This window comes from Panthera onca, chromosome A3, assembly GCF_046562875.1.
Source record: "Panthera onca isolate mPanOnc1 chromosome A3, mPanOnc1 haplotype 2, whole genome shotgun sequence".
NCBI lineage: Eukaryota > Metazoa > Chordata > Mammalia > Carnivora > Felidae > Panthera > Panthera onca.
Genome location: NC_138341.1, coordinates 78,974,425 through 78,986,581, shown reverse-complemented (window position 1 = coordinate 78,986,581; position 12,157 = coordinate 78,974,425). Strand labels below are relative to the sequence as shown.

Here is a 12,157-nt window from a genome sequence, read left to right as displayed (position 1 = left end):
CCGTAGTTTTCCGGGGGCCAGTCGGAAGTTGTTTCTGCCGGCTTCCGGTTCCTGCCGTCGCGAGTGTCGCTTGCTCCCAACCCTGTCGCAGCCGTTGCGAACGGAAGCGGGTCTCGGCAGCTGGGGCCCCCTCGCAGTCATGCCCCGGTATTACGAGGATAAGCCGGAGGGCGGCGCGTGCGCGGGCGTGAAGGAGGACCTGGGCGCATGTCTGCTGCAGTCGGACTGTGTGCTCCAGGTAGCGCAGCCGGGCGCTCGGGGTGATGAGACGCTGGAACCGGAGAGGCAGGGCCCGGCCAAGGTTTCCCGGTCAGCCTGCGGTGGTGGTCAGGGGACGGGACCCAGAGTTAGAAGTCCTAGGTGTAGATCACAGCTCCAGTTTAATGAACCTGGGCACATCCGCTGTCGGAGCTTCAGCTCCCTCCGGTGTTAAATTGGAGATAAAGATAAACGATTTCGGTTCAAGAAACATGTATTAGATGCTGCCTGCCACTGCTAGCTTCAGGAGGTAGAAAGGAGAATGAGACAGGTTTCTTGCGTATTAGGAAATGAGACTCTAAATTAACAGAGAATTACATAAACCTGGTACACTGTATTGACTAGTAGTTTCTCCTTTCTCCGTTCAGTTATGGCTGAATATATGCTATATTTACTTTCTCTTGGTTTGGGTTTGTTTCTGAGTTGGAGTTCGATACGTTCCTGGATAAGTTGTAAACGAAGCAGCTCCATTTTCCCACTATTTTGTATCTTGCTTTCACTACATTCCCCTCACTACAGCCACGTCTTCTCAATCTTAGTGTAGTGAGGCAAGCAGTGAGGTCCAGAGTTAACTGGGGACCTGGGTAATTTGCTCTTATTTCAAAGGAAAGACAACTGCCCCAAAATGGATATCCATCATAAAGCTGTATCAGTATTTCTACTGATTAATGTTTTACATTTGGTTCACTGATTTTAGCAGTCAAGTGAGACTGGTCACTCCGGTGTGTTGTGTCGTAAAGCTTGAGTTGTTATGAATTTAAGGTTCTCTAGTCCAGCTCTCTTACACAGATGAGGAAACTGAGGTGCCCTGTATTTATACTCCCCTGTCCAGGGCTGTTTCCAATCTGCTGCTTCATTGGTGCAGATATTCAGCCAGCTCTTAGTAAACGCCCGGTAAGTGGCAGGCATGATGCCATGCACTGGTGATACAAAGATGAATTGTTTCAGTCACTACCTTAAATGAGTTTAGTCGGATGAGAAGAATAGACATGTAAGGAGCTAAATTCCTGTAATAAGGGCTGTGTAAGCATTTAGTTAATATTTGTTTAATGATGAGATTTGGAAACAAAATGCTACAGGAGTCCAATGAACAGCAACTTGAGAATTTGGAAACTTCTCACAGAAAAGGTGACATTTGATCTGAGTCTTAAAGTTGGAGTAGTAGATTATCAAGTAAAAGAGTGGGGAATGTGGTGGTTGAGGAAAGAAGCTGAAAGAACAGCATGGGCAAGTCAGAGAGATGTGACCAAGAGAAGCTAGTAGTGCCCTCTTAGGCCTGGGTGATAGGGAATGTGACAGAAAGCTTGAGAGGAAGACTGTCGTGGGAAAGCCCTTGTATGTCAGAGTGAGGGCCCTAGATTTTCTCCTGACACTCAGCATCAGAAGGCCATAGAGATGAGCAATCAAGGGAAAAAAGTACACGATGGGACTGAGAAAAGAAACTGTAGAGGAGGAAACTGAAGGCAAGGAGGATACCAAGTTGCTTTTTTGCAATAATCCATTTATTTAGTCAGCATTTGAGTGCCAAGCTCTAATTCAGAGGATATACAGATGATTGGGATACATTCCCTCCTGTGTAGAAATTAGATCTCTGGAAAACTGGGCAGAGATGATGGCCAGGACACATGGCACAGACTTTGCTTTCCCTAGCTGAATATGTGGCTTTATCGATGCTGGTCAATTAAGAGAACATGATGTTTGTAAAAAGTACTTTAAATGGGAATGTGTGTACAGTTTATGTTAAATTCATCCTGACTTCAAGAGGAGTGTAAAAGGGCAGTATTGAGGCAAAACATTGAGGTCTGTAGATAAGAGGACAGATACCTTGTCAGATAGTGTCACTGGCAGCTACAGCCTACCATGCCCCTCCTAGGGACTCTGAAGACCAAGGGACATTCTGCTGAGGTCTGTGTCTGCCCTGAATGACCTCATTTATGATAAGATTTAGCTCCTTGTATAAAGTTAATCTGATCTTTTAGCAGATGGATGCTGTAGTCTTCCTTGCTAATCTTTAACCCACTGGAAAAGCTGCTGGACCTGACTCTCAGGAGGAATTCAAAATAAATATTTAGTTCTATGTGCTACAATGGGAAATAGTCAAGGAACTATAGGGTTTGAGAGAAGCTCAGGGTAATGGGGGTGAGGATGTCAACCCCTGTGGGGCTGGAAAGGAGAAGCAAGGAAAAAGATTCAAAAGGCAGCTCTTGGATAGACTTCTTAGGATTTTATGACTCCTGGGGAATCAAAAAGGTTGAAACTACGCTCAAGAAACCTGAATCACAGGTCATCTCCTGTGTGTCTCCATTAACAAGCTCTCAGACCTGCTGACTTAATCAGAATTACCTGGAGATGGGGCAGAGAGCTTAAAAGTATAGATCCCACTGCTCCTCCTACCCCTATAAAAGTATCCCATGTTGATTCTTGGGCACAGCCATATTTGGGAGTCACTGATCTTTTAATTTTTTTTTTTAACATTTATTCATTTTTTGAGAGACAGAGTGTGAGTGGGGGAAGGGCAGAGAAAGAGGGAGACACAGAATCCGAAGCAGGCACCAGGCTCTGAGCTGTCAGCACAGAGCCCAATGCGGGGCTTGAACCCATGGACTGTGAGATCATGACCCGAGCCGAAGTCAGTCACTTAACCTACTGAGCCACCCAGGCGCCCCAGGAATCACTGATCTTGCCCTCAGAAGGTAAATAAGCTTGGGAGTGTATTAGTTAGGATATAGGTTCGGGTACATGGTACAGATACCCAAAATAACATTGGCTTGAACAAGATAGGAAATTCTCTTTGGGGTGCCTGGGTGGCTCAGTCAGTTAAGCGTCCGAATTCTGCTCAGGTCATGATCTCTCGATTTGTGAGTTCGAGCCCTGTGTCAGGCTCTGTGCTGACAGCTCAGAGCCTGAAGCCTGCTTCAGATTCTGTGTCTCCCCATCTCTCAGCCCCTCCCATCCTTACACTCTCTCAATAATAAATAAACATTAAAAATTTAAAAAAAAAAAAAAAGATAGAAAATTCTCTTTTGCTTTTTGTGTGTGCCTGTAAATAGGTCCTGGACAGCTCCCCTCAGCCTTCCATAGACCCAGACACTGTTGATCTTGTGGTTTTAGGTGCTGTGATGGGAGACAGGATGTTATTCTCACACGCGTGGTCCAAGATTGCCTTCCTTCCATATCATCAGGCCATGACGTGATGACGTGAAGTGATAAGAGGGGGCAAGTCACTTGCCTTTAAGGACCAACGCAGAAGATTTACATTTCAGTTCCTCACATATTCTAGTGGCTAGAACTTAGTCATATGACCACACCCAGTTGCAAGGGTGGCTGGGAAATCTAGCGCAGCCATATGCCTCACAAGAAAGGAAGAGTTAAATGTTAAGGGACAACTGGCAGTCTGCCATTTGGTGTAGAGGTGAAGGAGGATGAATTAACCTGTCTCTATCTCTCTTAGAATTAGATGGATCTTTCCATTAGGCAGTTGGCAGTCTGGCATGAAAGCTTATGAAAAAGATACCGTTTGGGGAAGCATCAGTTTAGAGTTCTAGTCTTTGGTATAGTTTTATTTACTCTTCTATTTGCCTTCACATCATTCACATGGGCAACAAACATCCCATCGGCAACATCTTATTACAGAGTTTTAGGGTGGAACACAGTGCAGGAAAGCTTGCTACTCTGTTCTGATTCACTTTTGTGATTCACTGATATAGATGACAATTAAAATCTAGAACCTAAGCAGGCAGACAGACTAGAAAGTGGCAAGATTCCCAAGAATTGGGAATGCCACAGATATGGTACCCTGTAGCATTTTTCACAGTAAAAACAAGAAGGGCGACATGGCACTTGCAAAATAAAGGTTTGGAGGAGTGGTTGCAGTGGTGGGGTTGAGGTGCCAAAATCTGCTTGAAGGTAAACCCTGGATGATGAAGAGTTGATGAAATTGGGGTTACATTTTTCCCAGTGCATGAATGCACCAGATGTTTCTATTTGAGTAGTAAGTATTCTAGGTTCCTTATTAACATTCTAAGCATTCAGTACCACACTAACAACGTTCTGATTTTAGGGCACCTAATTCTGGCTGTTTGAGCTTTTAAAATTAACACTGAGCCAGGGTCATTTTATTCTCAGTCAGAATTGCTTGACCCATTTTACACTGGAACTCACCTTGAGTAGGAAGGTTTCATCATTTTCCTTTATATTGCCAAGCACTGCATGAGGCTAATGTTTATAAGCAGTGTATGTTTTATTTCCTTAATAGGTAATCATAATGTTAAGGTTTTGATTTTTTTTTTCTTCACAAATTGCGTATCACAGTTTGATGTAATTAAAGCTCAGGTAATTCAGAAAATTTAAGTCCTGTCAACTTTTTCCAGATGTTGTTTTATATATTTACATTCCTGGGAAACAGAACCCCTTTAGCACCTCTCCCTGTTACCCTCTGGCACTTCTCTACTATGTGACATGCCACACTGCCGGTTGGCATTTCTACATGTATACCTTCTTTGCTACCTGGTTGTAAAAGCCCTGTCTGAGCAGGAATATCTAACATTTTTTAACCTCCCACTGAACTGATCTGGGGCCATTCTGAATATTTTTTAAAGTAAATTAGTTGTTGTGAGGGCTTAGTTAATAGACAAATTAATAAGATAGGGCATCCAAAAAGAGAAGTTTTGCTGCAATTAAATTTTAATCTTGCCACTTTGAATTGTGAAGTATATATATTTTTAAATGTCCATTTATCAATTTTGACAGAGAAAGGCTGAGCAGGGGCTTGGCAGAGAAAGAGGGACAGAGAACCCCAAGCAGGCCCCATGCTGCCAGTGCAGAGCCCAATACCAGACTCAATCCTATGACCCATGAGATCGTGACCTGAGCTGAAATCAAGAGTCAGACGCTTAACCTCCTGAGGCACCCAGGCGCCCCTGAATTCTGAAGCACATTATTGATATTCTGTGTGTCCAGCATATTTAAATGCTTTTGTGTTAAGTTAAACATGTCTTTGTTAAAAAATATTTTAAGATTATGAAGAGGTATTAAAATTTTTGTTCCATGTTTACCTTGAAAAACCCATACTAAATTCTAGCTCTCACCTAGTTTTGCAGATATAATTTTGTCAAGTCTGATTTTTAATGGTTATAGTTTAAAAAATCTTATTTAAGAATCAAAAATAAGTTTCTCCTGTGAGCATTCTTATAGGTGCTTCTTACCTTGGCAGGAAGGGAATGGTTTAGTCCAGTTTGCTTCTTAGCCTTCTTTTAGCTTTCACTGCTTAAAGTTGGGTTCATTTCACATCAGGCCCAGGCAGATCTTCTCTCACAAATATGTCTCAATTCTGTCAACATCTCCCCTTCCTCTTCCAGTTCTATGTGGTTGTGCTTCTGAAATTAGAGAATTTGACCATTGGGTGGGGGGCAGGGATGTGTTGGAGGTAATAGTGCTTGTACTAAAAGGATATATACCTGGAGGCTTTAAAGCCACTTGATAGGTCCTTCCAGAACAAACCCATTTCCCACTACAGCCGGCCTGATCTCTCGTATGTACATGCATGTGTACATGTATGCATGTCCACTCATCTATCTTGATGAGTTCTGGAGTGTAAAAATTTTAGAAACACTGAAGGGAAAAAAAAATATTACTTTCACCTTTACTCTCTTACCCATAAGGAGCTAATAATACTAGTTGCGAGATACATAAAAATTTGAAAGAAAAGTATCTTATGGACACTAGTATTTTCAAGAACTCAAGGGCACCCTAAAAAGTGCTCCAAAATTATTTGATACATTTTTTTATTCTATCCTGTTCTCCCTAAACATCAGCAGTCAAAATGAATCACAAAATATTTTCTCATATAATTTACTACTTTTTTTAACTTTAAAAAAAAAGCACTACTTTCAAAACGATAGTTATTTTGTACTTTGTGAGGAAATTCTCCAGGTATTTATATTGTTTTCTGTGTCCTAGGAAGGAAAATCCCCTCGACAGTGTCTGAAGGAAGGAAACTGCAAAGCTTTGAAATACTCATTTTTTGAATGTAAAAGATCAATGGTAAGAGGCTATATAGCTTTTGCGAAGCTTATGCTAAAAATTTTAGGTATGCTAAAAATTATGTGAATGACCTAGCAATTACATGTATGTTGCAAGTGAGATCATTCAGAAAAAAGAATGTGGATAATATTATTTATGTATTACTTCTACTTTGACACTAGAAAGCGCCATCTAGGGAACTCCTGAGTGGACTAATAGATTCGTACAGCCTTTGTCCAAGAGTGATTCATTATTAGTCCTCTAAGATGCCAATTTGCCTTATATACTGACTTTAAAACCCTCTACGTACCCCACCACCCTTGGAAGAGGCTGCACTGTGAGCTTTAAGTCAAAGAACATGTAGTCATCCTATGAGTAGATACTTTAAACATTTTTAATCCCTAAATGTTAGGTGTGATTTACTGTTTAAAGATTTCAAATACATTTCAATGTTCATTTTGAGTTTATTTTTAAATTTTTTTTAACGTTTATTCATTTTTGATGGAGACAAAGTGCAAGCAGGGGAGGGGCAGAGAGAGAGGGAGACACAGAATTTGAAGCAGGCTCTGGGCTGAGCTGTCAGCCCAGAGCCAGCCCAGAGCCTGATGCAGGGCTCGAACCCACCAACCACAAGATCGTGACCTGAGCCAAAGTCCAACACTTAACAGACTGAGCCACCTAGGCGCCCCTTGGGTTTATTTTTGTGTATGATATAAGAAAGTGGTCTAGGTTCATGCTTCTGCATGTTGCTGTCCAGTTTTTCCAACACCATTTTCTGAAGAGACCATCTTTTTTCCATTGGTGATTCTTTCCTGCTTTGTGGAAGATCAGTTGGCCATACGTTTGTGGGTTCATTTCTGAGTTCTCCATTCTGTTCCATTGATCTTTGTGTCTGTTTTTGTGCTAGTACCATACTGTCTTGATGATTACAGCTTTGTAATACAGCTTGAAGTCGGAATTGTGATGTGCTCTGGTTTTCTTTCTCAACATTACTTTGGCTATTCAGAGTCTCTTCTGATTCCATACAAATTTTAGAATTGTTTGTTCTAGCTCTGTGAAGAATGCTGGTGTTATTTTGATAGGGATCGCATTGAATATATAGATTGCTTGGTTAGTATCGACATTGTAACAATATTTGTTCTTCCAGTCCATGAGCATGGAATGTTTTTCCATTGTTTTGTGTCTTCTTCAGTTTCTTTCATAAGCTTTCTATAGTTTTGAGTGTACAAATTTTTCACCTCTTTGGTTAGGTTTATTCCTACGTATTTTATGTTTTTTTGGTGCAGTTCAAATACATCTGAATATTAACCCAAACAAAACTTAATAAAAAAAAAATTAAGTTTGCTAGAAGCACACATATTGAGTATAGTTGAGAGAAAAATATAAATATAATTCAGATTCTACTTGAGAAGAAAATCCTTATTGGGACCTTAAATGGAACTTTTGTTTTTAATGCCATCTTTATTTTTTTTTTTTCTTGGTAGCTCTGACAGTTGCCTTTTTGACTGTGCTGGAAAGTGGTTTAGTTCTGTCACAGATTGAGACCACTTACCAAAGCTGTGTTTAATTGTGTTGTACAAAATCTGATTTAATTATATGTTTATTTTCAGTTGGATGCCAGATCAAGATTCCGAGGAAGAAAAGGATATTGACGCCAATATGCTGAAACCAAAATGAAAACAACAAAGGATTTTCTCTGATCACTTAAAACAGAGAAACCAAAATAGGAGACAGACTTGCTGTATCTAATGGGTTAGACCAGTATTTCCCTCCACAAACACTGGAGAAAATGGATGAGTTCTGTTTTTGAATATGTATAAAGTAAATGATTCTTCCTCTAAGTTATTTTTGGAAGAAAAATTTAATCGAACCGCTATGAGCTGAGAGCAACGTAATGTGTATTGAGAATTGTTCTAAACCACAAAAAGTGGAAAGATTGTTATTTTCCAACTTGACTCTTCAACCAGATGACTCAGTTGGTACATCCTTTGTGAATATTATGAAGGCCACTGATGGGACTGTTAAAATTGATAACATTCAGTGTGGGGAGAAAATGTCTATTGGGAAAGCTTTGGATAAAGATTTCTTTTACTCAATCTGTCCTATTTAGTTCTAAAAATGTGTTTGATTCCTTGGAGGAGAAATGCTTCATTTGCACCGATTCACTAGAGTAACAACCTCACAACTTTAATATTAATATCATACAGTAGGCGTAGCTGGATACAAACCTCTGATTGTTGCCAGGGCTCTTGTCCTCCATTTTGGGACTGTTTTTCTTGTTTCGGGCTTCATTTTCAGGCTGGTCCTCTCTCACATAATGGGGAAGAGGCCTGGCAGCCAAAAGTGCACATCCTTAAGATCCATGATCCAAAAGAAAGAGCTAACCTTTTCTAGGGTCCACTAATCAAATCCTACAAAAGGACTGTTGTCTTCCCTGGATCACATGCCTCTGAATTAGACCAGCCCCTGTGGAGAAAGGGATGAGGCCACATGATTTTGGCCTGCCCTGCGTCTTACACACGGTAATGGGTCACCCCCAACAGAAGCACATTGGATGAGTGATGGGCCTTATCCCAAAAGGAAAGTATTCAGAGAAAACTGAAACAATAGATGTTCATAGAGAAAGCATGAGCAAAAACCAGGAAATGCTTGAAAAAGTTTAGAATCACAGTAATTTTATTCTGATCACTTAATACAATCAAGAGCCAAATATAATCCAAGTTTCAACTCTCCTTTCAGTGGTGAAGAATAAATGAAGCAGCATAGCTTCTTTATGCGGCCATGGTTCTTTGCAGTTCAAGCAATCAAGGTGTTCTATAGCTCAACTGGTTTTTTAAAGGTTCCCCTAAAGTGAGAATTCCACACTGGTCCCTGTTGCAGAGTATCACTGAGGTCTGCTGTTGTGTTTGTGTGGTACTGCTTTTCACTGGAAAAGGGAAAAATATTTTTTTTCCCTGTTTAAGTGCTCCAACTTTTATTAAAAGAACTTTGATAAGAAACTCCAGAATTATTTTATAGAACCCTCTTTTTTTAGTAGCAGCTTGAAAGCTTCATTTAGAGAAATTCACATTCCATAGATTCATGCTTAAAGCATACAATTTTGTTTTTTGGAGTATAGTCACAAGTTTGTGCAACCATCACCACCATCTAATTCCTGAACATTCTCAAGGGAAATCCCATACCCATTAGCAGTTACTCCCCATCCCTCCTTTCCCCCCAATTCCCAGCAACCACTAATATACTTTCTATATCCATAGATTTGCATATTCTGGACATGTCATAAAAATGGAGTAATGTGTGGCCTGTCGAGACTGGCTTCTTTCACTTATCATGTTTTCAAGATTCATCCATATGTAGCATCCGTCCATTCCTTTTTATTGCTGAATACTCTTCCATAGTACAGATAGACCACATTTTATGTATCCATCAGCTGATGGACTTTGGGTTTTTTGCACTTTGGAGCTATGAAGACTAATGTTATGACTATTCATGAACAAGTTTTACATGGATATAGGTTTCATTTCTCCAGGGTAAATACCTAACAATGGTATTACCGCCAAACTTTTACACAGTGGCTACACCATTTTACATTCCCACCAGCAAAAGAAGATTTCCATTGCTCCAGATCAGCAACAGTTACATTTCATCTATTTGATTATAGCCATTCTACAAGGTGTGAACCGGTATCTAATTGGGATTTTGATTAGCATGTCCCTAATGGCTACTGATATTGAGCATGTTTTCATGTGCTTAATGGCCTTGTGTATACCTTTTTTTTAAAGCATTTCTTGAATTATATTTATTCTGTTTGAGAAACTATCATTATTTTCAGGTGTCAGATTTTTTAAAAATTTTTTATTTAAATTTTAGGTAACATACAGTGCAATATTGGTTTCAGGAGAATTCAGTGATTCACCACTTATATACAACACCCAGTGGTGATCATAACAAGTACCCTCACTATCTTGATTACCCATTACCTATCTAGCCCATCCCCACCCACCTCCTTCCATTAACTCTCTGTTTAGTTTGTTCTCTATCATTAAGAGTCTCTTGTGGTGTGTTTCTCTCTCTCGTTTTCCCCTTCCCATATATTCATCTGTTTTGTTTCTTAACTTCTACATGAGTGAAATCTTCTGGTATTTGTCTTTCTCTGAATGACTTATTTAGCATAATACATTCTAGCTCCATCCACGTCATTACAAATGGCAAGATTTCATTCTTTTTGATGTCTGAGTAATATTCCATTGAATATATCCATTCATCAGTTGATGGGACATTTGGGCTCTCTCTGTAATTTGGCTATTGTTGATAATACTGCTATAAACATTGGGGTGCACGTACCCCTTTAAATCTATTTTTGTATCCTTTGGGTAAACACCCTAGTAGTGTAATTGCTAGATGGTAGGGTAGTTGTATTTTTCGTTTTTTGAGGAAATTCCATACTATTTTCCAGAGTGGCTGCACCAGTTTGTATTCCCACCAATAGTTCAAGAGGGTTCCCCTTTCTCCACATCCTCACCAACAACTGTTGTTTCTTGTGTTGTTAACTTCAGCCATTCTGACAGGTGTGAGCTGGTATCTCATCATGCTTTTGATTTGTATTTCCTGATGATGATGATGATGATGATGATGATGATGTTGAGCATCTTTTCATGTGTCTGTAGTCATCTGGATATCTTCTTTGGAAAAGTGTCTATACATGTCTTCTCATTTCTTAATTGGGTTGTTTCTTGTGTGTTGAGTTTCTAAGTTCTTTATAGATTTTGGATACTAACTGTTAATAGATATGTCATTTGCAAATATCTTCTCTGCAAGCTGCCTTTTAGTTTTGTTAATTGTTTCCTTTGCTGTGCAAAAGCTTTTTACCTTGATGACATCCCAATGGTTCATTTTTGCTTTTGTTTCCTTTGCTTCTGGCAACATGTCTAGTAAGAAGTTGCTCTGGCTAAGGTCAAAGAGGTTACTACCTGTGTTCTTCTCTAGGATTTTGATGGTTTCCTGTCTCACATTTAAGTCTTTCAGCCATTTTGAGTTTACTTGTGCATGATGTAAGAAGGTGGTCCAGTTTCATTCTTCTGCATGTTGCTGTCCAGTTTTCCTAATACTATTTGTTAAAGGGACTTTTTCCCATTGGATATTCTTTCTTGCTTTCTTGAAAATTAGTTGGCCATATAGTTGTAGGTCCATTTCTGGGATTCCTATTCTGTTCCATTGATCTCTGTGTCTGTTTTTGTGCCAGTACCATATTGTCTTGATGACTACAGCTTTGTAATACAGCTTGAAATCCAGAATTGTGATGCCTCCAGTTTTTTCTTTTTCAGAACTGCTTTAGCCATTTGGGGACTTTTCTGGTTCCATAAAAATTTTAGGATTGTTTGTTCTAGCTCTGTGAAAAATGCTGGTGGTATTTTGATAGGGATTGCATTAAATGTGTAGATTGCTTCTGGTAGTATTGGCATTTCAGCAATGTTTGTTCTCCCAATCCATGAACATGGAATGTGTTTCCATTTGTGTCCTATTCAATTTTTCATAATTGTTCTATAGTTTTCAGAGTATAAATCTTTTACCTCTTTAGTTAGGTTTATTCCTAGGTATCTTACTGTTTTTGCACTTGCAAATAGGATCAATTCCTTGATTTCTTTTTCTGCTACTTCATTACTGGTGTATAGAAATGCAGATTTCTGAATGGTGATTTATATCCTGTGACTTTGCTGAATTCATGTATTAGTTATAGCAATTTTTGGGGTTTTCTACAAAGAGTATCATGTAGTCTGCAAAGAGTGAAAATTCGACGTTTTCTTTGCTAATTTGGATGCCCTTTATTTCTTTTTGTTTTCTGATTGCTGAGGCTAACACTTCTGATACTATGTTAAAT

General features: G+C 39.5%; 2 protein-coding genes across 2 annotated transcripts in view; one reads left to right on the top strand and one right to left on the bottom strand.

The window, feature by feature from the left end:
* The first annotated feature begins 26 nt into the window (after positions 1-26).
* Positions 27-8,375, top strand: COA5 (cytochrome c oxidase assembly factor 5). Its single transcript, XM_060608301.3, has 3 exons — positions 27-238; positions 6,217-6,300; positions 7,890-8,375. The coding sequence occupies exons 1-3, from the start codon at positions 140-142 to the stop codon at positions 7,929-7,931; spliced, it is 225 nt and encodes a 74-aa protein (XP_060464284.1). The 5' UTR covers positions 27-139; the 3' UTR covers positions 7,932-8,375.
* The window catches only part of INPP4A (inositol polyphosphate-4-phosphatase type I A), a 150,701-nt gene continuing 144,006 nt past the window's right edge, over positions 5,463-12,157 (bottom strand). Inside the window, exon 26 of the mRNA XM_078444402.2 lies at positions 5,463-5,633. Coding sequence (XP_078300528.2) covers positions 5,618-5,633 — 16 coding nt within the window. The 3' untranslated portion in view covers positions 5,463-5,617. The remainder of the gene's footprint in view (positions 5,634-12,157) is intronic.